The sequence below is a fragment of the Lissotriton vulgaris genome, chromosome 5 (genome assembly GCF_964263255.1).
Source record: "Lissotriton vulgaris chromosome 5, aLisVul1.2, whole genome shotgun sequence".
In the NCBI taxonomy this organism is placed as follows: Eukaryota; Metazoa; Chordata; class Amphibia; order Caudata; family Salamandridae; genus Lissotriton; species Lissotriton vulgaris.
In genome coordinates, this window is record NC_141693.1 from 1,172,443,509 (window position 1) to 1,172,466,825 (window position 23,317).

The window sequence follows — 23,317 nt, forward strand, 5'->3', positions numbered from 1 at the left end:
TCCATGGGACTTTTCGGTCCTGCAAGTTTATGTTCTATGCACACTTATGTATCTAGGCATGTCTAATGTAACTGAAAACTTCTGGTCCACTCGGGGCGCAGGGAGGTCTGATTGGGAGTCTCGCTATGGCTGCAGCAGATAGTCCAACCACGAAAAACTCACTAATTGTCATGTCCTGGAACGTGAGGGGCCTGGGGGATAAGATTAAGCGAGGGCTGGTGTTGCAGGGGATAAGGAGACAGGGGCCGGCTCTCATTCTCCTACAGGAGACACACTTGTCGGGAGCGGCCACGAAGGCCCTAGATAGGAGAGGCTATCAAATGATAGTACATGCAGAGTTCACTTCGGGGTCCCGTGGCACCGGCATTCTGCAGAAAAAATCTTCCAAATTTATTGTCAAGTCTACTGCAACGGATGACCATGGCAGGTTTGCGGCGGTTCATGGCCAGTGGGAGGGGAGGCTTTTTAACGTAGTCTCTGTCTACATACCACCAGCACTACACTCTGAGGCCTTGCCGGATTTGGGCAAATTCCTGCTGACACTCCCTGATGGGGAACTGCTCATAGGTGGGGACTTCAACATGACACTTTCAAACACCGGGGACCGCTTTCCCCCACGTACGCACGCAGAAGGGCCCAACAGGCTCCAGACATTCCTGACTGCGCAGGGGTTGGTGGACGTATGGCGCGCTCTACACCCTACTCAGCAACATTACACATACTACTCAGCCATGCACAATAGTCTGTCCAGGATAGATTACTTTTTTACTTTGATTAATGGTCACCTTACTGTAGCGGAAGCGGACATACAACCACGGGGGGTCTCCGACCACTCACCACTCACATTGACACTCACCACCACGTCCATGGCACGGCGCAGATTATTCCCGATTTTCCCTGGCTACCTCAAAGTACCTCGGATTAATAAGGACTTGAAGAGAGCCACACGGCTATACTTCGAAGAAAACCAATCTTCGGTGGACTCCCCCTCTATACTGTGGGAGGCGTATAAGACAGTGTTCAGGGGTCAGGCCATAGCTGTGATCGCAAATCACAAAAAGGAGCACAGGCAGGAGGCCCTTGGGATAGAGTTAGGCCTCGAGAGGGCCAACACAGCCCATATGGCAAACCCCACAGACGACACGCTCCATGAACTCCAGATTCACCAGCACCGCCTCACAGATCACATGCGCAAGGTCACGATGTCGGACATTGCGGCCACACAGCACAGGGTATATGATATAGGGGACAAGGCCAGCAAATTACTGGCGTGGTTGGACAAGAGACAGGGGGGGGGAAGAATATCCTACAACTTACGGACCCACAGGGCAACAACCACACCCGCCCCGACGAGATAGTAGAAGTCCTCGCCGATTATTTCGCCTCAGTTTACAACCCAGAAATAGTGGTGGGGGAGGGGGAGGTCCAGACTGCTCTTGCACACGTTCCCTTGCCAGAACTGACACCAGAGATGTCCGAGGATATGGACGCGCCTCTTACGGTGGAGGAGATCCAGCTGGCTATAGGCGCCCTTCATCCAGGCAAGGCGATGGGCCCTAACGGGATTCCCATTGAATGGTTGAAAGTCATGGCCGAATCCTTAAGCACACCCCTACTCAATATGTATGAGGAATCTAGAACACAAGGTACACTGCCACCAGATCAGCGGATGGCCACTATTGTGGCAATACCGAAACCAGGTAAGCCCCCCAACGAATGCTCATCGTATAGACCGATCTCCCTTTTGAACCCGGAGGCCAAAATTATTGCCAAGGTGTTGGCGAACAGGATCTTGCCGACTCTGTCCCACCTGATCCACCCGGACCAATCCGGATTCATGCCGCACCGCAGCACTGCCTTGAATCTCCGCAGGGTACATGGAGTGTTGGCGCGAGTTCCACTACTGCAGGAACCGGCTGCCATCCTCTCCTTGGACGCCAAGATGGCGTTCGACATGGTGGAATGGAACTATCTTTTTGCGGTGCTCGCACGTATGGGTTTTGGCCCGGTGTTCCTTTCCTGGATACAAATGCTGTACAGGGACCCAGTGGCGCAGGTGACGGCCAATGGCCACATTTCAAGAACCTTTTCCCTAGGCAGAGGTACACGACAGGGCTGCCCGCTTTCGCCCCTACTCTTCGCATTAGTTTTAGAACCACTGGCGGTTACGATACGCACCACCCAACTCCTGAAAGGAATACAATGGACCCCGTTATGGGAGGACAGAGTATCCCTCTATGCAGACGACATGCTGATCTATCTTACGGACCTGGAAGAGAGTCTCCCTAACCTCCTGGCTCTCTGTACAGCTCATGGGCGAGTCTCGGGCTACACCATTAACTGGGCCAAATCCATCATTTTTGAACTGCGGGGGCCGCTCCCGCCTCTCCCGGACTCCTGCCCACTGGAACTGGTGCATACGTCATTTAAATACCTGGGGATTCATATCACTCGGAATGAGGCGGATTTCGCACGGCTCAACCTGCAACCTCCCTTGGCCCGGCTCCGAGGGGACGTGCGCCATTGGAAGGATCTCCCCCTAACGCTCCTTGGCCGTGCAGCGCTATTTAAAATGATGGCTCTGCCACGTTTCCCATATGTGCTGGAGAACGCCCCGTACCTGGTGCCGGATAGCTTCCTCCAGAAAATAACGGCGCAGATTTCGGGCCTGTTATGGGGCAACCAGCCAGCCCGCATTTCTCACGCCAAACTAAACAGGGGGTGGTACGACGGGGGAATCGCCCTCCCAAATGTGCAGCTGTACTACTGGGCGGCCCAGCTCAAAATCCTTAACCAGTGGATACATGCCCCGCAGGACGACCCAGCATTCAAGGCTGACAGGGCGCAACTGGGTGCGAACAGTTTACTGGCCCCACTGTACCACCGTGGTGTGGCGGCAAAACTTACGGGGCCTACGAAGCATACAGTCCGCATATGGTATAAGGCGCAGGCAAAGTTGAAGTGGGATGGCATCATTACGAAACTTACGCCCCTGTGGGACGCGAAGGCGTTGGGCCATTTGCGGCGCTCTAAGGGCTTCACACAATGGGACAGCATCGGCATCTCCACGGTGGGGGACATGTGGACGAGGGAGGGAGTGATCTCTTTTGCCACTCTGCAAGAACAATACGAGTTGGGGAACACAGAGCTCTATAGATACATCCAGGTCCGACACGCACTGCAGGCAGCGATCCCACCCGACACATCCCTGCCCGAATCCTCCCCTCTGGAGGATCGTCTACTTACTGACTTCATGCAAGAGGGGGCGACATCGCTGACATACCGCAAACTGATTAACAATATGCCTGATCCACTGGGGAAACTGAAGGACAAATGGATGGTGGAAGTGGGTGACCAGGATGAAACTGACTGGAACACAGCCATGGCATCCCCACGTGAAGCAGGCATATCGTCTAAATTTCGCCTAGTACAGCTGAAAATCCTACACAGAATCTACTATACCCGTACACTACTTCATAAACTGCACAGGGCGGATCATCCATATTGCCTTAGGGGCTGCGGGGCAGAAGGGACCTTCATTCACACGGTGTGGGAATGTCCACTGATTGTCGGATACTGGCAACGGGTAATGCGCACAATGGCTCAGACACTTCACACCACCCTCACTCTAGACTCACGGCTCTGCCTGCTAAACATATGGGAGCCGACTGACCTCACCTTTTATGCAAGGACCTGGGTCACAGTGGGGATGGTAACAGCGAAACGGGACATAGCACAGAAGTGGGGATCGGCTGATCTCCCCACGCTGCCCCAATGGCTCCGCAACATGGACATGCTTATGTTGACTGAAAGGGCGGTGTACAAATTGAGGGGTAACCCACGTAAATGGAATGGGGTGTGGAAACCCTGGAACTCCTATAGAGGGGATATCTGCGAACCATTGGAAGAGGATGACATCGAAGGATCTGAGAGTGACGAGCGTTGATGAGGGGTATAAATGTATATAGGGCGTGTGCAATGGAATTGGGTGGGACCTGCCTTGGGCGGTAGTAAGGGTGGGTGTGGGAATTAGGGGGCTTTGATACAATGCACTGCTCTCTTTGCAGATGGACTGTGCTACGAGTGCCGAAAGCTACTACTTCAAGTACGTGCCAGACTAAGTGTGCTGTTTTTCCTGTTTTATGTTTGTTGTAAGATAAAAAAGGCAAGACTCAGACGAATAGTAGCCAACAAAACACAAAATCGCAAACTGTATTTCTACGACACATATAGATCCCTAATCATCACATCGCCGATAAGGCCTGAAATGATTTGCACTAACGTGGATGATATACGTTTTGTCATTACTGTATACTGTATTACTTCATTCACCCAGTACTTCATGTGTGATAACGTGATTGATGAAGCTGTACATACTAACTTTGTTTTGCACCCAAAAAAAAAATTAAAAAAAAAAAAAGAAAGTGAAGATTGAGGAATTTCTAACTAACACCTATGAGGGGAGGGAGAATGACACTGGCTTACGCCCGTCTACATAACTACCCCCCACCCCCTTTATAGTTCTGTTCCACCTGAGATAGTGACATATTAAAGGGTAGTAAGAGAGGTGGACAACCTCCATAACACTACACTCTGTTATATACAATGTTTCGGCTGAGAGACTAAAACACATTAGGAGTGCTTGCCCGCAACCAAGATTTTGTGATTAAACCAGAAGACAGGGGTAGTGGTGTATTCATACACGACACATAATCCTAATGGGAGGAATTTGGGACAGCTTTCTGTGGAAGATCATTACATCAAAGTCAGGGGTGACCCTATGTCAGAGGTTAGATCTCGTATCAGATATGTCACTGAACCAGGTTCCTTGCTGGGTTCCTTTCTAGGCATGAACATCTTTTTCTCAGTGTCCCCCGCCTCAGAGTGCTGGTACTGTATACTTTATTCAAGATACACAAGAATCTTTTCAGACCTCCTGGACACCTGATTGTTTTGGGGTGTGATACTCTTCTTGAACCTCTCGGTCAATTTGTTGAGGTTTTCCTCAAGCCTTTTATACCCGTCACACGATTTTTCGTCAGGGATAGTATGGATTTCATTAGGCAAATTGAGGGGAAGCCATTTAACCCCTTCCGTGCTTGTGACGGAACCACTCCGTCACGAGCCACGGACGCGCTGTGCTGGTGACGGAGTGGTTCCGTCACGCCGCGGCCGCCCCGCCCACGCTTCAGGAATTCCTCGCCTGCGAGGCCATTCTAATGAGCGGGCGGGGCCGTGACGGAACCACTCCGTCACAAGCACAGCGCGCTCGTGACGGAGTGGTTCCGTCACGAGCATGATGGTGCTGCGTGGCCCCCCCTCCCCCTCCCAGCGCCGCAGCAAAATTACCGCCGCGGCCAAGGGGTTAATGACTCCACCCAGGTTCTGATGACAATGGATATAGTAACATCCCTCAGCATGTGGCTCTCAGAGTGATAGGGAGCATTTTTGATACCAGGGAGATGCCACAATGGGTTCCCTCCTCATTTCTAATTGAACTCACTCAAATTGCCCTTAACCAGAATTTTTTCCCTGTTTCTAGACATCTTTTACTATCAAAAAAAGTGCTTGCCCATGAGGACAGTATTTGCTCCGGATTTGATGAATCTATACATGGATGATTATGAGAAAACACATCTGTTCAGTGACACCAATCCTTGAAAGTCCAACATAGGGTTCTGGTGCTGGTACATTAATGAGGTTTGTTTTGTGTGGGATGGCACCATTACGTACTCCAAGATTTTGTAAGGTGGATACATTCTTGTTCTGCAGACATCCAAATTACTATGGAAGACAGCAACACCCATATTACATTTTTGGATCTTACCACCAGACAGAGGATGGTGTCTTATACACTTCTCTGCATTGAAAAACCTTCTCAAAGAAATTCTCTTTTGATTGTTTTCTAGCCATCATCCGAGGGGTCTGCGGAATGATCTTCCTTCTGGCCAATTTTTGGAGTACTTAGAAACTGTTACCAGAAGAAAGTTTTCTTGAAGGAATCTGACCTGCTCATCAACCGTTTGGCAGATAGGGTATCCCAACAGACTACTGAGTAGAACCAGGAAGACCGCATGGTATACCCACAGGGAACATCTACTCCACAGGGAACATCTATTCACTTCTAAGATGGACACTGAGACTGAGAGACACATCATTTTTGTCAGCACATTTCCCACCAACAGCAGTGCTATGAGGAACATCGTTTACAAACACTGGCACCTGGTGAATGATACCACCACCCGGCATAGTGAATTACCCTTGACTCCTTAAAAGGGTTCCTAATGTAAGGGATAAAGTGATGAGGGCTGCTCTACCCACCCCAACGGTCCACACTATCTAATCTCAGTGGGGCCTACCACCCATCAAGAGGCATTTCAAATGTGGCCAATGTGCTGCTTCCAAATTCTGCAATGAAGCCAAGGTATTTGCCAATGGAAATGTATCACACCAATTGTACATTTTTTCAATTATAATTCACAAATGTTATTCAAGTAGTATGGTGCCCCTGTTCTAAGATCTATATTAGGCAGACCACGCAAAAAGTCAAAGCATTGAAGCAGGATCAATCACAAGACAACTGGATCACCACTGGTGGACCACTACATGGAACAAGGTCACTCAGCAGATCAAATTGAGTATGACTCTGTAAAACGCACGCTTTACAAAGCGTGTCATTACAGCACATTTTTTACATCGGCAAATCAATTACAACTCATGTCGTTACAACGCATAATCCATTACTACGCAATTACTATTCTAACTCTGCCGGGAAGTTACTTTTGGGAATGCATTGTAATGGATTATACTTTGTAATGACATGCATTGTAATGGATTTCGCATTGTAAAACATTTGTTGTATTGACAAGTGTTGTAACGTGTGTGTTGTAGCGATGTTTCCTGATCAAATTTGTTGGCAAGTCATTGAGACCCTAAAACCACATCCATGAGAGGTAGACCAAATAGACAAATTATTGGAACTTGAGTGCTGATGGATGCAAAAGGCATGTTCCATAGTTGATGGACTAAACACCGAGGATGAATGGGGACATTTTGTTACACATACTAGATGACTCTATCCATTGACTTGATGTAGTTACTTGTATCCATGTGTTCTTTCTTCTATCCCAAACCCAAGGACTATTTACTGTGTCACCTGGTGAGGTGCTTCATATAAATGTTATCCTCCCCGTGTCTTTTTGCATTCAACCTGTTTGATTCATATTGCTTATTTCCTTCCAATCATTACATTGAAGCTCCTAAAATGAGGAGTTATGTTCATTATAACTTGTTCTCTCTTGAGCATGCACTCCGAATTGCTGCCTGGGTCTCATCTCCCCATTATCTGTCTTTGTTAAAGTGTTTTAGTTAAATTGATTTATTGCTGTGATTTCCCTTTATATTTATTATGTGGTTTTTACAACATTGTATCTAAACAACAAGAATGGGTTACTCAGAAGGCACACATTTACCTAGATTACAGAAGATGTACCTGGAGTATCTACTGCCTGGAAAACCATCCGTTTTTGAAAAATAACCCTCATTCACCTACCTAGTAGGTGACATGCTTCAACATTGGAATCCCTCCCTGGTCACTGAATGTTCACACTGTGTGCTACGACGCCTGATTACAGCAGAGCTGGTTGTGTTTCGGGGTGTGATTGTGATTGAGAGTGAAAAGTGCTCAGGTGAGGTGCAATTAAAAATTGGCTCATTGCCCTTGTTTGTTTACATTTTATTTTATTATTGAGAGTATTGGCCAATGTTAAAAGGTGGCAGATAGGAGAAGGATATTACTTTGATCCTTCTTATCCTGTGATTGCTCTACATGTTTTAGCCATGATCTAATGTGCCCGGTAGGGTCAAATGGTTTTCTTAAGGACCAATATGTGCATGCATTCACACTAAGACATGCAGCATGCTAGTGAGTGGATCGTACTTACAACCTACTAGGAAAAATTCATGTCGCAGTTAGGTTTTCTGCGACGGTAGATAATCGCCACCTCGGTCGTCCCACAAGATGCGGGACGACCGAGGACGAATAGGTATCAGAGGGTGAGATACCTTGACTACAGGGTCCACCTCCTTGAGCTGATATCAGGTGGCGAAAGGGGTGAGAGGAAGAGAGATGTGCTAGTAAAAGAAGAAGATATAAGGGGAGAGAGAGGGATAAACAAAATCTCACCTAAGGGAAAAATAATCCACCTGTATCCAAAACTTGCAGTTAGGCAGTTGAGGCTACTAGTGGCTGAGACCAACAACCACGGAGCCAATATAAGTAGTAGCTACTATGGATGTTAAAAGCTTTACCCATACTAAATGACTAAAAGAATCCAAAGTGAAAAACGTGTCACTGCATAGTATAGTGTAAGCGGTTGTTATAAATTACAAAGAACTCCCAGGTATTATTGGAAACATTGACAATACTTGTGCCAGTGTACATTAGAAAGGTTCTAGGTGAATGTTACACATTGGGTAATATCTCTAATGCAAATAAGTAAAAAAATCGCCAGCGATGTTTAACATTCTCTGTAATAAAGAGCTTCGCAGAAGAAATTCAGAGTTAAAATAAAGGCAGCAAAAACCATAGTGCCTTGACATCTATAGCTTAATCGGGTCAACAACTATAGATAACAAACTTAAACATTTATACATTTATATCAGTCTTTGTTAGCAAAGAACAGTAGTAAGTAGAGATTAGAGATAAATCACTAGTAGTGAAAATGAGGTAGTGTGGTGAGATCAAGTTATCCTCCTTGAGATGAACAGTAGGTTAGTGTGTCGAATTTCAGTGTTAGTGCAGAGCAGAAGGTAACAGATCGAAGATTAACTAACTTAGTAGGAGATGTGGCAACTGATAATAGGGGAAACAATGAGATCTTTGCGTTTAGTTAGACTAGGGTATCAGGATACTTACAGACCAATTGTAATACTGCTGGTGCACCAGGAGGAGTCGATTAACCATTCATGAATCAGATTGCCACAGAAATCTAGTTTGAACAACTAAAGTAGTTGGAGGTATGGATATTAATAAATCACTTCTCCAGGTTACATTGGCGGTGATATTAAAAAGATAGTAGTTGGTAAGATTAGAGTAAATGTTATCTTATATTTAGGGGTTAGGTTAGTTGAATTATAGTTGCCACGTTGTGTATGAGGCAACGAGGTAAACATACAGGAAACACACATTCCAGAGTTCACTGATGTGGAGCCTAAAGTAGCAACAGATATGACTGATGATAAAACACCTTAACAGTTAATAGTAAGGTCAGGGTATTTCGTACCTTACAAGGAAAGGGTTTGAAGTTCATGCAATATTGCCAGCAGACATCAGGTAGACATTTGAGAGTCAGATAGTTCAGAGATGAAAGTGTCCAAGCATTTAGGGTCATCAAAATGTCTTGTTTGCCAGTAAAAGTGTTTTTTAGAAGAGTCGGGCCGGTGAAGGAGAATTGGACAGCTAGGTCTTTGAGTTGGTTTCTCTTCACAAGGAATGCTTTCCCTTTCCTTACTGTGTATTTGGAATAGTCTTGAGAAATTCCTAATGTTGCACCCTGCCGGATGATTTTCTGTACTTTTTTCATACGAGTGATTCTTTGTTCCATATGGGAGTAGTGAAGAGGTCTGAAGAAAAGAGTGCTAGGCTAGGAGAGGTTGTTGGGGTTGAATGTTGTAACCCTATGAGCACACGTTAACTCAGAGTCACAATCAAAGTTGATGCCCAGTGCTTGAGGGACCAATGTTTCCACAAATGCAAAGCAGGATAAGGCTTGATCTTCAGAATCTTCAGGAAGGCCAAATAAGTGAAGGTTTCCCTTTCTGTATTGGTCTTGAAGCTTAGTGAAAATGTTCTCCTGTAGTGCAATTTTGTGGATACCGATAGTATGTATTTTTTTTAATGATCCTCAAGTACGCTTATGCGCGACTCGGCTTCTGACATTCTCCCCCCAAGAGTTTGAAGATCTTGTATCTATTATAGGTCATTTTGCAATAAATCTGTGCTAGATTTTGTGGATTGTGCCAAGACATGGAGTTGTTCGAGTTTCTTCATTACAAGGTTCAGTGTGAGCCCAGTTTCCGGCTTATTTTCATTTGGGGAGTGCAGAATTGCTGGTTCTTGTTTGGATCTCTTTTTACCTGTTTTTTTAAATTTCTTATGACCAATCTTTAGGTCCTTTGATTTGTGATGTCTAGTACCCATTATGATAGTTGGTTATTAGAGATTGTGAGATACTTTCAGAGAAATTATATTTATGGTTATAGTAGGACTTAGTCTGGAGGATAGTTCACAGTGTGTGGGGTATACAAAGGGTATGTGGTGCATAGATCAGTGAGACTGTAGTATCTTCTCCCTATCTCTTCATGTGTAACAGCACTTAAATTTGAGGATAGCAGTGCACAGTATGTAGCACACAGAGTGGAGCAACTTGATTCAGAGAAGTGTTAGAGATCGAGTGATCTAAGGAGGACAAATTGTCAGGCAAGATGAAAAAGGTGCTCCCTCAGGGTGAGAGCGACAAGTGCATGTTAGGTTGAGAGTATTAAGGGCGAGATACAGGATCAACTCGGCCAGTATTAAAGCAAGACCGGGTAATTATGAAACTTTTTAATTGGACTTGTTGGCGGCCATTGATTAGCCAGGCACCTTGACACCCAAACAGCCATGTGTTCTTCATTTATCACCAAGCTGGTGGTATTGAGTTTCTGAGAGAGAGAGGGTGTGAGGAAACCATCCTTGTTCATCAGACCAAGAAAGTAAATTATAAATGTTATCTTTTTTTCCCCTCAAATATCTTTATTAAAGATCCCTTGACCACCCCACCCTACCCCACACAGTGTTAATACAAACATAAAAACAGAGATCCATTGGCAATCGTTTCAGTGATACAGTTAAAACTAGGTCCAAAAGAGGAATAAATATATGCATTTTTCAATAAGTTAAATTTCTTAACATCAACATCTCAATATAATTTATTATTTAACAACTTAATCAGCACAGTCGTCTCTCGCTTTTATGTCAACCTAACCTATAAAGTGCGTGTGCAGTTTATCCATTCTTTTGCTCTACCTAAATAGAGAAGTGCCCAAATTTGTAGGCTTTTTTCCTTACCCTAAAGTCTTTTTGAGCGTATATGGATTTTTCCAAGTTATATGCTGATAACTACTGGCCAGCCATTGCTGAAAAGAAGGGGGTGGTTTGAATCTAACCATGCCAAAGAAATGCATTACCTAAATATAGCCATTGCAATACTTAACAAACCCCCTCCCTCCTCGGCACTACCATTCTCTTATATTCCCTGTAAACGTAAGGCAGGGGTCACAGCTACTTTCAGGGGCAATTTATTCCTGAAAAACTCTTAAATTTGATCTATTACCAGAGGGAGCGAATTGTACTATATCTGCCTTGTGAAAGGCACAGAGTGGACATTGTGTCCCCTTCCCTACACTTTACTTTACAATTCGTCCCCTTCCCTTCACTTTACAATTCGATATGGCGTATAATATAAAAAGAAACAAGTGTTATATAACTGGACCTGCAGGTTGGTCTACATCAAAGCTCCTTGCGCCACTGAAACGGCTTGCTGAAACTCATTGTCTGGAATATTCAGCTTAGTTTGCCACTTTTCAGGGGCATATTTCCAGATCATCCTTCATTACGTTATTCAAAAAGTGATATATATATAATGCCTCTTCAGGGGAAATTACATTTGTTAATTTCTCTATAAATTCATTTTTAACCATCCTCCCTGGCCTTCCCCCTTCTTCAGTAGAAAGTTCCTAATTTGAAGAAACTTAAAACATTCTCAATTGGTGAAATTAAACTTTTGTTTTAAGTTCGGCAAAACAATCAAAGCCAAAAAATGAATAAAAGCACCCTATTTTGTTAATCCCGCCCCTCAGCCAGTTGGTCATATGAGCCTTAAAAAATCTCGGGTTAATTCCCATTACCCTGAAGAGGGGTATAATAGTTTAGCCTGCTTAACCATAGTAGGCAACAAATGGGAACCCACACTTTATAGGCGGTCCTGAGAGTCTTAAACCGCACCCTTTTGTAGTACCCAAACTCTTGCTGACTCCATAGAAAGTCCCAGACTTCGGACCCAATTAATAGCTCTTATGGAGAGGTATACCTCTGTGATTCGCCACCGTTGTGTTCCCTTAAAAGCACAGTGCAATGCACTAAAGCGGTAGCCCAATAATATAACCTCAATTCGGGGAGAACCAGCCCTCCACGCTCTTTAGGGAGCAATAGGAATTTAGCCAATTTTCTTGGTCTTGAATAGGCCCAAATAAATTGTGAAAATATATTTTCAAATTTCTAATGCCACTGATTGGAAAAACAAGAGGAAGGACTTCCTTAAAATACGAGGGTTTAGGAAAAATTTTTTTTAATTAAATTACATCTGCCCATCAATGTTAGATGTAAATTGTCCAATTTCCTCAATGTATTATTCGTTTTTTCCGCTACTTGTGCTAAAATTTCATTTACTTCAGCATCCAGATTAGCCCTGAATGTGACACCTAAATAGACTGTGCTCCCCACCACTCCACCATCGATTATTGTGTCATGCTCATTGATGATAATCTGTGTTTTTTTCTTGTTCAATGAGTACCCTGAAAACGCCCAAAAAGTCGCTGCTTATTCTTCTAGTGCTTTTATAGCTATATCAGGGTAGGGGTGACCATGGCTACGTCATCGGCATAGGCCAAGATTTTAGTGCTATACCCTTGTAGTATCACTGGAGGTATACTCAAGTTTAAGTCGGAACTTTTTAAAAAATGGGTTGATATATAAAGCGAATAGTTGGCCCCCCTGACATGTCCCTCTTGTAATTCTCAGTTGCTTGGACAGTTCCCCATTAATACACACTCTGGCAACTGGATCACGTATAGTGCTTTGACTGCCCTGATAAAGATAGGGCCAATCCTCTTTTCTTGCATTATAGCCCATAGAAAGTGCCAGGAGACCCTGTCAAAGGCATGTTTTGCATCCAGCAAAATCACAGCCATAGGGTCTTCTGTCACCTGTCTTGCATCCAGTATAGATATAATCCTTCTGATATGATCTGTGATGCCCCTCCCGGGTGATAAATCCTTGCTGCCATTCTACCACCATTCTATCAATCACTTGGGATAACCGGGAAACTAAAACATTTGAATACGATTTCGAGTCACTGTTAATTAATATGATTGGACGATAATAGCCAAGATTTCAGCAGAGCATCCCCCTTAAATATTTGTTTAAACAGATTCATCATAACATCTTTTACCTGTTCAGCAAAAATCTTGTAAAACTCAGAAGGTATTACATCTGGAATGGCAGCTTTCCCACTAGACAAGCTCGACATTGCCGCCAGCATCTCCTCGCAGGACAGGGGCGCATCAAGATGTTCCTGGTCCTCCTTATTATATCAATAGTGCTGATAGCGTAGGTTCTAGATAGGAATGAATAAATCCTGCCTTTGAGAATCTGACCACTCGGATGCCTCTGAGTATGAGGTCTGATACTATTTCTGAAAAGCCACTCGGATCTCATTTGGGTCAGAGACCACACCATGAACACGATCTCTGATTTTGGAGATCTCATTATGAATATATGCTTGACGCGTTCGTATTGCCAGTTGATGTTCTCTTTTTTCGCTGCACTCATATATCCTTTCTCGGTGGGCAGTTATTTTATCCAGAGATTTTTTTAGCGAGGATTTTCCCAATTGTGGCTTTGGCTAATTCATCCTCGATTTGAGCCTCCTCTACCCCATTTCTCTGCTGTACTGCCACAATAAGATTTTCTTCCACTCGTGCTAACCCCAGGTAGCTATCTTGCACCTTGGGTTTTTTGATCTTCCCCCTATTTAAGAATTGGATAGTTTCACTCTGAATGCATGCTTTCATGGATTCCCAGACAGTAACTAAGGAAGTAGTTCCAACATTCACTCACAGGAACTCCGATATCCACCCTCACACATGTTTCAAGTATTCATCATCATATAAGAGAGCTCTCGAAGGTCCACGAAGCAGCTTTTTGTGCCTATCCCATCCAGCTCCAACACTAGAACGTTATGTTCGGATTAAAATCTGGGGAATCAATCAATTTTACACACTTGCTTTAAAGAAGACGACACAAAAAAAATATCTGGTCTGACATGTTTTTGGTGTGAAGCTGAATAAAATGTAAATCCATATTCTAGTGGCCTTACCGCGGACCATACATCAATCAGTGCTGCAAAAATGTAATATTGATTGGAATACTTTACGTTTCCTCCCTGAATACTTCGAATTCAAATCCCAATCGCTTGATAAATTAATATTTAAATCCCCACAGAGAATGATATGCAGCAGCCAATATGCTAGCTCATTAGTCAGCCAATTAAAAACCCCTGGGTCATCCACTATACAGCCATATACTGAACATAGTGTAAAAGTGGGGAGCCCAAAGGCCTGCACCCGGTAATCACCCTTCGCCCCAGCGGGTCAGTGCGAGTTTAAGTGAACTGTAGTAAGTATTATGGGCTAGAATAGCAGCACCTCATGTACATGTCCCTTGAGTTGTCTCCCCTACATCATGTAGCCTAAGTTCTTTAAAAGGCCTGTTCTTGGCTCTTCTCTATGAGTCTTTTGAGGGCAGATGATGTCTGCCTGCAACACCGAAGCCCTGACAAATCTTTTGCCTTTTTTTGACATCATTTAACACACAAATATTCAGTGTGGCTATTCGCAATTTCCCCAACCCTGTCATCTGAACAGCCATAGTATGTTTGTTCACTAAAATATTTAAATCTGTTTTGCATGATATTACTTCTTAAGAGTAAAAGCTCCCCAAACAGCCAACGAAACCCTTCAAACCAAATGCAACCATTCTGTGTAGTACCACCACCCAAACTCTTTTCCCTCTTCCCCCCATACAAAACAAGCAATCAGACATAGCCTGAACGATGTGCGTTTAATCCAATACCCCCACGCTCCCCTCTCCCATTCAGAAACGAAAACAATTTTTTAATTTTTAATACCATCAGACAATACCCATTTTCAGTAATGCGTTAACAATCACCACCCTATTAGCGCTTATTTCATAACCCGATACTTTGCCAAACTCTTCCGCACGTGAAATTACACTAGGGAAGGTTGAGTCAAGGTCAGCTGTTAAAATCAGGATATCATCTGCGTACAGGGCCACTCTCCTCTCCCACTCTCCAAATTTAAAAGAAACGATGTAATGGTCTTCTCTAAGTACCTGTGCAAATGGTTCTATAAACAGGTTAAAGAGGAGAGGGTAGAGCGGGCAGCCGTGTCACGTGCCCCTGGTGATCGTAAATGGCTCTGTCAGTGACCCATTGACAAGTAGTCTAGCTGTCGGGGCCTTGTACAACATTTCTATAGTACGGCAGAATCCTCTTCCTAAATTAAACTTCTTTATTACCTCAGACAGGTATGCCCAGTTAACCCTGTCCAAGGCCTTAGTTGCATCCAGGATTAGGACAGCCAATGGGAGAGTAAAAGTAGACGCAATATCTATAACGCCTACTAGATCGTAAGTAAGGTCCGCTAATTGGCACCCTTTAATAAAACCCTTTTGAGCTAAATGAATGATGCTATCAGCGACTCCTCCCAGCCTATTTGACAGGATAGCAGCGACAGTCGGTCGGGACTTTGCCGGGTTTAATATTAATACGACTGTGGCTTCACTCCATGACCCGGAGGGGGGGGGGGTCTTCTCCCCTCAAGAGTATGTTGTTAGAAAGTTTTACTAACACTGGGATAATAGTCTCTTTAAGTGAGCGATAAAACTCCCCTGGGAGACCGTCTGGACCGGCCACCTTCCCTCTTTTAGAAAGGTTAATAACCTTTCTAACTTCATCTTCCGTGATTTCCTGATCCAAACCAAGTTGTTGCTCGGTCGTGAGTCTGGTTAGGAAAATATTATCTAGCCATTTTTTCCTTTTTTAAGAATCTTCAATAGTATCATTGTTATGAATAGCTTGGAAGAAATCGCGGAAAGCCTTCCCTATGTCTGGATTAGATGACTGAGGTAGTGGCTCGCCTTCTACCCTGATCTGTTTTATGTGATTTCGCACCTGATCTAATTTCACTTTCCAGGCGAGTAATAAGACCGAGGTAATAGCATGGAATATGAATAACACACACCACCATACCGCTTCTACCATGCGATAATTAGGGATTAGAATATCTCAGGAAGTCGGAAAGATCCCTGAATTTAATCTTGACCGAGTCTTCAATGAGTGCCAAAAGCAGCTGAAGTCTTGGGTGCACCTCGCTTTATCTATCTTGGGAAGGATACATTTAGTTAAAATGTCAATCCTGCCCAAGCTAACAATCCTTTTTAATTCCATCCCATTAGCGTTCGACACAAAGCAAATACAGAAATGCCAAAGAGAACTAAACTCTTTTATTTGGAAATACAGAGCTACTAGGCTAGCTTGGAAGAAGCTCAGGCGGAGGAGGGAGAACGGTGGACTGGCGATGCCCGATTTGCAATAGTATGGTTGGGCATTCCAGTTATCTCATTCAAGAATGTTGTTGAAAACGCCCACCAGCACACCTGTGGTAGAGATGTTTCGGGCCATGTTAAGGGGAGCAGGCTTGTCGGAAGTAGGTTTTATGTTTAAGTTTGGGGACCAAAACTTTTTTTCAGTCAAATTAAAAGTTCTTCAGTCGATAGCCCGAAGCTGGTCAGTAATAGTAAGAAAAGTAGGGCTTGGCTACTTTTCAAAATGTGCACTATTGTGGGACTCCCCAGGTACACCCGCATGCTTTCAGGACAGCCTGACTACACCGCTGAGAGATTCTGGGATTTTACCGTGGGGAGACCTGATGGAAGGGTCCGCTTTATTCTCCTGGGAAGATCTTCGAGAGAAAGTGGGGCCCGGTCTCTCTAAGTTTAAGTATATTCAGATGAACAGCTGGGCTCAGTCACAGGCTAGGCCGGATGTATTATTAGGGAAGGACAGTAACCTAGAACAACAGCTAGTGTCAAAGCCGGGAGTTAGAAAGGAGGTCTCAATGTGGTACTGGGCTATTGAGGAGGAAGCAGATGGCGAATTTAAACTTGCTGATGAACTGTGTGGAGAGCAGATGAATCTACAATGCGATCTGATTTGGATGGATTCATTTAACATTCTGCATAGAATACTGCCGTCTTCAGCCCCAGGCTGGAATGCCAGAAACCGGTCCTCGGAAGCTTGTTTCTGGTCCAGGGAAGACATGGCTTGGCAGTTCGGGCTGGACTGTTCCCATGAGGCACAGGGTCAGACTGATTTGCATATAGCCATGTCTGAACTGGGGTGGCAGAGTGGGCTAAAGAATGGTGATGGATTAAACCCAGATCTTTTGACTGGGTGTGAGTGTTTGATTGATTCAGATGCTCCGTCCATCACCACCCCCTTTTGTACCGCTTTTGGCCGCCATAAGTGTGGCAGGGTATGCTCAGACGTGAGTCCCTTGCTCACTTTGCCACTGGATTCAAGCAAGCCGGGCTGAAGACGGCTTGAATGCCAGAAACCGGTCCTCGGAAGCTTGTTTCTGGTCCAGGGAAGACATGGCTTGGCAGTTCGGGCTGGACTGTTCCCATGAGGCACAGGGTCAGACTGATTTGCATATAGCCATGTCTGAACTGGGGTGGCAGAGTGGGCTAAAGAACAGTGATGGATTAAACCCAGATCTTGTGACTGGGTGTGAGTGTTTGATTGATTCAGATGCTCCGTCCATCAGCACCCCCCTTTGGTGCTGGCAAGAAAGCAAAAGACTTTGAGGACAACGTCTGCAATCCGGTGAGTCGACCCAGTGCACTCACGAAGCAGGAGCTCAAAACGTAAGCCGGGCAGACTGAGATCGAACAAGCAGAGGCAGGAAGTGGCGAGGAGAGTGGTAGGTTAAACCGCCTCCTTCTTTGCTTCCCTGATAAATGTTGTTCTCACTGTATTTTGGCAGAGGATTTCTGTTGTTAAGTTGTAGTCGAGGTGCGTCAGCCATTTTGGAGACAGGTGGGCACTGCTGATTACCGAGGCTCTACATGTTGCTCAAAGTTTTTCATGATTATCTGGAGGAAAAAGAGACTCAGTAGGATGGAGGAAGGCTTGGCATATTCTGAGTCAAGGATCTGTGATTCGATCATAGGAAGGCACCCAGTATGCAGCAGGGGGAAGCCATTTGTTATTGCGGTGTAGCTGAGCTTTCAGGTTAGGTGGCCATCTTCTCAGGCGGTAGCCATGCCCCTGAAACATATGCATTTCTAAAATGTACAACAGACACTGAGTTTAAGAGCAGTCTACATCTCTGAATTTGTGAATATTCATACATTCAGATGGCTTTTTCCAAAATGTCTTCTTTCTTACACACTGGCTTACATTTGGAAGGCACAAATGCAGAGAAATTCAATTGGTAATTACAAATGTTCTACTATTCAATGTTCCCACATGTCTCCTGATTAAAATGGCACCTCACTAGTGTGTGTAGGCATAGTATCTGTGACAAGAAAGGACCCAAGCGTAACATGGGCACATCACATTTTTCCACTGAAAATTGACCCCTTTTTGCAGAATGGATAGATGTAGGCTTTGGCCCTTTCTCATTCAGCAGTTAGGTAAAACCATCAAACCTGCAGATTTGTGTACCCTGGACACCCAAGGGAGTCTAGGTCGGGGTGACCTGTGTGGCTGTCACTAGGTTTGTTTTGCCCAGAAGCCCCTGCAAATCTTAAACTTTGGCTAAAAACACACGTTCCTCACATTTCTGTGTGGAAAACTTCTGGAATCAGTGGGGAGGTGCAAATGTCCTACCCCCCAGCGTTCCCTCATATCCCCAGATAAAAATTGTACCTCACTTGTGTGGGTGGGCACAGGTGAGGTACCATTTTTATCGGGAAACGTGGGAACGCTGAATGGAAGGAAATGTGTTGCTCGCAGCAGATTTCAGTACTTTAACAAACCCAAATATGAGGAAAGTGTGTATTTTTTATTTAATGTTTGAGGTTTGCTAGGGCTTCTGGTAAGAAAACTATGTGATATCCACACTAGCCATACCAGACTGTAGTCCGAGTTTACAAAAATATCTGGTGTTGGTAGGTGTTCCCTAGAGACAATGTACACCCTGGCAGTAAAAGTCAGAAAAGACAAATATACCTGCACACTCATCCACTACTCATTTACATACACATACTTGTTGAATTTGGCACGAGGCATGAATGAAAAGTAAAGAATTACAATTTTATTAAGAAATGCTTTTACGAAAATGAAAAGTCAGATATCACTTTTGAGATAATTTAAGTTGCAGAATACGGAACCAGTGACTCACAACTTGTGAGCTGTAAAGAAAACGACGAGGCACCAACGCTTTACAGGCCATTCACGCACTTTTTATTCTTCACACACAGAAAACATTCACACTGCTAGCTGCAGGTCCAACACGCTAGTTGCAGGTCCAACAGCTGCAGGTTCAACATGATTATAAAAGATTAATATCCAAAAGGAAACATGCTTTTCAGGATAAATGTTGGAAGACCATGCTTTATGTAAATGCCTCTAAAATTGGGTTGGGTAAGCTGCAGTGTTTGGTGGGCAAAGAAACATGGGTTGCGTACCTGGAGGAAACTTATTCTAATGGGCACACTGACACACCACGTTGAGTAACCTTTTTAATAGAAGAGTAGAGATGAGCCTAGGTTTTTTCAGGTGTTTTTGAAAGAGACAATAACAGTTATGAAACTAACGAGAGCGGCTGGTCCAGACAATTTACCATTAATTAAAATGTACACAAATGTGGACTAGGCAGATTCATCTGGTATTTCAAAGATATTTAAAAACTGGAAGATTTCTAGAAAGCTGGACGGGAGCAATTATAAAAGGCATTTTAAAAAAAGGTGAGGTGACGGTCCCCTGAAATGTAGGCAGATACATCTACTAGATGTTGTAGCAAAATCATTTTTGTAAATTATCCACTGAAAGAGTGAACAGAAACCGAAAGCATGATCCCCATTGAACAAGGTGGATTCAAGAAGGGGCATTCCACAGTTGATTTCTGTTTCAGCTTGTGGTCCCTAGCAAGAACGTCTACTGAAGTAAGAAACAATTAATTTTGTTCCTTCATGGATTTTCATTTGATTCCTTTATGATCGAGCGCAGTTATGGGAATCCTTAGAAAGCTATGAAATACCCAATCGTCATCTCCTAATTTAACAGGAATTAATTAGAAAAAACTGGACTCAAGTTGAAGAAAATCCCGACGGAACACGGTCCAGCACAATTTCAATTAAAAATAGATTTAAGCAAGGATGTGTGTTGGGCTCGCTCTTATTTTCAATATTTGTAGCTGATCTACCCAAAGTTTTAGTAATCACATAGCTTTAGTCATAAAATGAATGGCTTTCATATTACGTGCACCTTATATGCAGCTATCTTTCTATTATAGACATGACTGAAATTGGTCTACAGAGGAAATTAGATTGAATATTGTAGACAGAACAAATTGGAGGTAAACATGGATAAAAGCAAAGTGCTCCCATCTGGAAATGGAAATCCAAAATATAAATGACATCTAGTTAAAACAAAAGTAGAGGCAGTCAATAGGTACAAATATCTAGGGATGTGATTCGGTTAGAAACCGTAATGTGAAGGTCTCATCCATTCCCAACAGTTAAGGGAACTCTCGCCGGTAAGCAGGCTTAAGACATTTACTAAAGAATATAGAGGTCAGCCTAGACCGGTTTTACCTGCTTACCTTGATATGATCCACCCTCAATTTCCAAGACTGGTTTTATCTGCTTACTTTGCTATTATCCACCCTCAATTTCAATTTGGAGTTGAAATACTTTGCTTACGTGGTAAATTTGAGTGGGATCTAGAAGAGAGAAGATGTCTAAAAGAACTCATCTCTATACCTCTTCTGCAATGATCCAAGCCATAAGGATGGAAACAATTCTAACTATCTGGAGCTATGTAGCTTATGCAGAGGTGATTAAATTCTGGAACCGAATAGGTCCTAGCCCTACCCAAAAAAATGCTACACTTTGTTGAAACGAGATTATGTATAGTGAGCTAAATAGGTCCTCAAAATGCTTAGTGAGATATGTAAAAGGTCATTATATTTATGAACGCTAATTTATGAGTGAGAATTTCCAAAGCAGAGCAAACGGCAATAAAAGGCTGCAAGAAAATAATGGGGGCGCTCCCAGACATTCAATTTAAAAGCAATCCCAGATGTCTAGTGGTTTTCTGCCCTTTAAACCCCGTCCCACCCTGAAGGGAGGGGGGGGCGGTGCAGATCGAGCTACAAAATGGGGGCAGAAAATTGAGTAAATAAAGATACCTCAATTGGGGCGTAACCCTTGCCAAAAGGGCTACTTCCCGCCACAAAAGCAATCCCTGGTGGCCTAGTGGGTGCATTACTGCTGCTCAATTGCGGTCCCGTCCGTGATACCGCAGTAGGAATGCCCTCAATAGAGACACCAGGGAAAAAGGAAAAATGTTCCTTTCCCTCTGTGTCTCTCGGCACTGCCAGATTACTCCCCCTCCTCTCCAGCAGAGGGCGTACCTGAAAAGATGTCCTCTTGATGGACGCTTTGGAAGAAATGGCTTCCAGCGCCTTCCCAGCTGCCTATGATGATGTCAGTTAATTATGCGCTTGCTAACATAGCGCTGGAGGAGGGGGCGGATGATGGCGGAAATGCTTCCGCTGCCTCTCCAGGAAGGGGGTATGTGGTGGGGAGGGTGGAAGGGATTCGTCCTTTGCACCTGAGTGGCGGTGCTAAGGACGTGTCTAGCACGTCCTTAGCTTTGAAGGGGTTAAAAAATCCCTGCATACCTATATATTTATATATAGAGGGTCTTTAGGTTGGCCATCTTCTGTCTTTTAATGTCATTCCCATTCTGCTTCTCACAAAGAAACTATACATTCCATAGTACATCACAAATAACATTTAAATGTGTCACCTATTGTATTTAGTATTGTAATTTGAACTTACTTGTAAATCTATACTGACTTGATTCAGTGTGATTGACCATAGAAACCACTTTACTGTTTTCTCTCATCTGCACAGCTTTGTAAGAAGCATCACTTCGGAATCGACAAACCGGAAAAGATTGCTTATTCTCCTGATGACTCCAAGTTTCTAATGAAGACTTTCACTCAGATTAAATCAAATGTGTCTGCTCCTAACAAAAAGAAGGTGAGAATTTCTTTCATATTATTACCAGACCTCAACAATTACAGTATACAAAATGTGTCTCAAATTATCTCATTGATTCTGGAGAATATCTGCGGCAACAGGGTGTTGCCAATCTGCATCCACATACTACAAGTGTCTTTATTCATTGGGACATCAAGACTGCTATATTGATGTGTGCATTGAATTGTTACTGTTGTCCTTCTGTGTCCCTTTTTCAGTGATTGCTTTCCATCCATTGGTTTGAGAGGTGTGCTATTAGAAGGGCCTGGGTCTGTATGTGTGCGTTTATTCTACATGTGAAGGCACCACAGGACTCAGTTGGTCAATCTTTTCTTCATGAGTTAGTCTCTTTTACTTTCGGAAATTCAGAAGTAAATCACATGTTAATCAGGAATAACAGAAAATACTTTGAGTTAAACACCTTGAGATAAGAAGAATATTGATATACTTAATGTGTCATTGTTTTCTGGTGTTTGTGTGGTGCACAACTGCCACTAGTGTGGCCTTGTAATGCTGTTGCCTTAAAAACTCTGTTGCAAGTCATGGCATGTGTGCGTATTTTGAAAGTATCCAAGTGGAGTAGGGTGTCCTATATGAGAAGAGCTGTGGTTGTTTTGTGTGGAGGGCACAAATGTGCATTGATCATGTTGTGCACACTTGACAGTGCAGCGGGCATAAAGGCTTTATATATTTATGTATTGTATTGCATAGTTATTGACATTTTGATCTTACCTTTGAGAGCCCCCGTGAAGTCAGTTTTAGGATTCATGTTTAATTCATTCAACGATAGTGAAGTGACTACATTTAGAAGGACTCGAGGATGGCCATGTAGATACTTTGAGCATGCAGGCAGATACTATTGCGTCAAATGAGATGTGGTGAACAACCACATTTTATATAAGCTATGTCTGGTATGCCAGGGTTGTTTATGATTGCTTAATGCTAAGGGAGTTGTGTTAGTACATTTTGTGTTTTGTGGATTTGAACTGGTAAGCAAATTTAAAAATTGGTAGTTTGATAGGAAAATTGCTGAGTTTCATTGGTATGATCCGTAAAATTGAGGAACCTCAATCTTGAGCTGCAACTTTTTTAGGAGTGTTACACAAAGAGGTTAGTGGGCACTGCAAAAGTCCCCAATGC

General features: G+C 43.8%; 1 protein-coding gene across 1 annotated transcript in view; it reads left to right on the forward strand.

Moving 5' to 3' along the window:
• The window catches only part of INPP5F (inositol polyphosphate-5-phosphatase F), an 819,847-nt gene that overhangs the window by 478,455 nt on the left and 318,075 nt on the right, over positions 1 to 23,317 (forward strand). Inside the window, exon 5 of the mRNA XM_086919599.1 lies at positions 22,049 to 22,177. Coding sequence (XP_086775725.1) covers positions 22,049 to 22,177 — 129 coding nt within the window. The remainder of the gene's footprint in view (positions 1 to 22,048; positions 22,178 to 23,317) is intronic.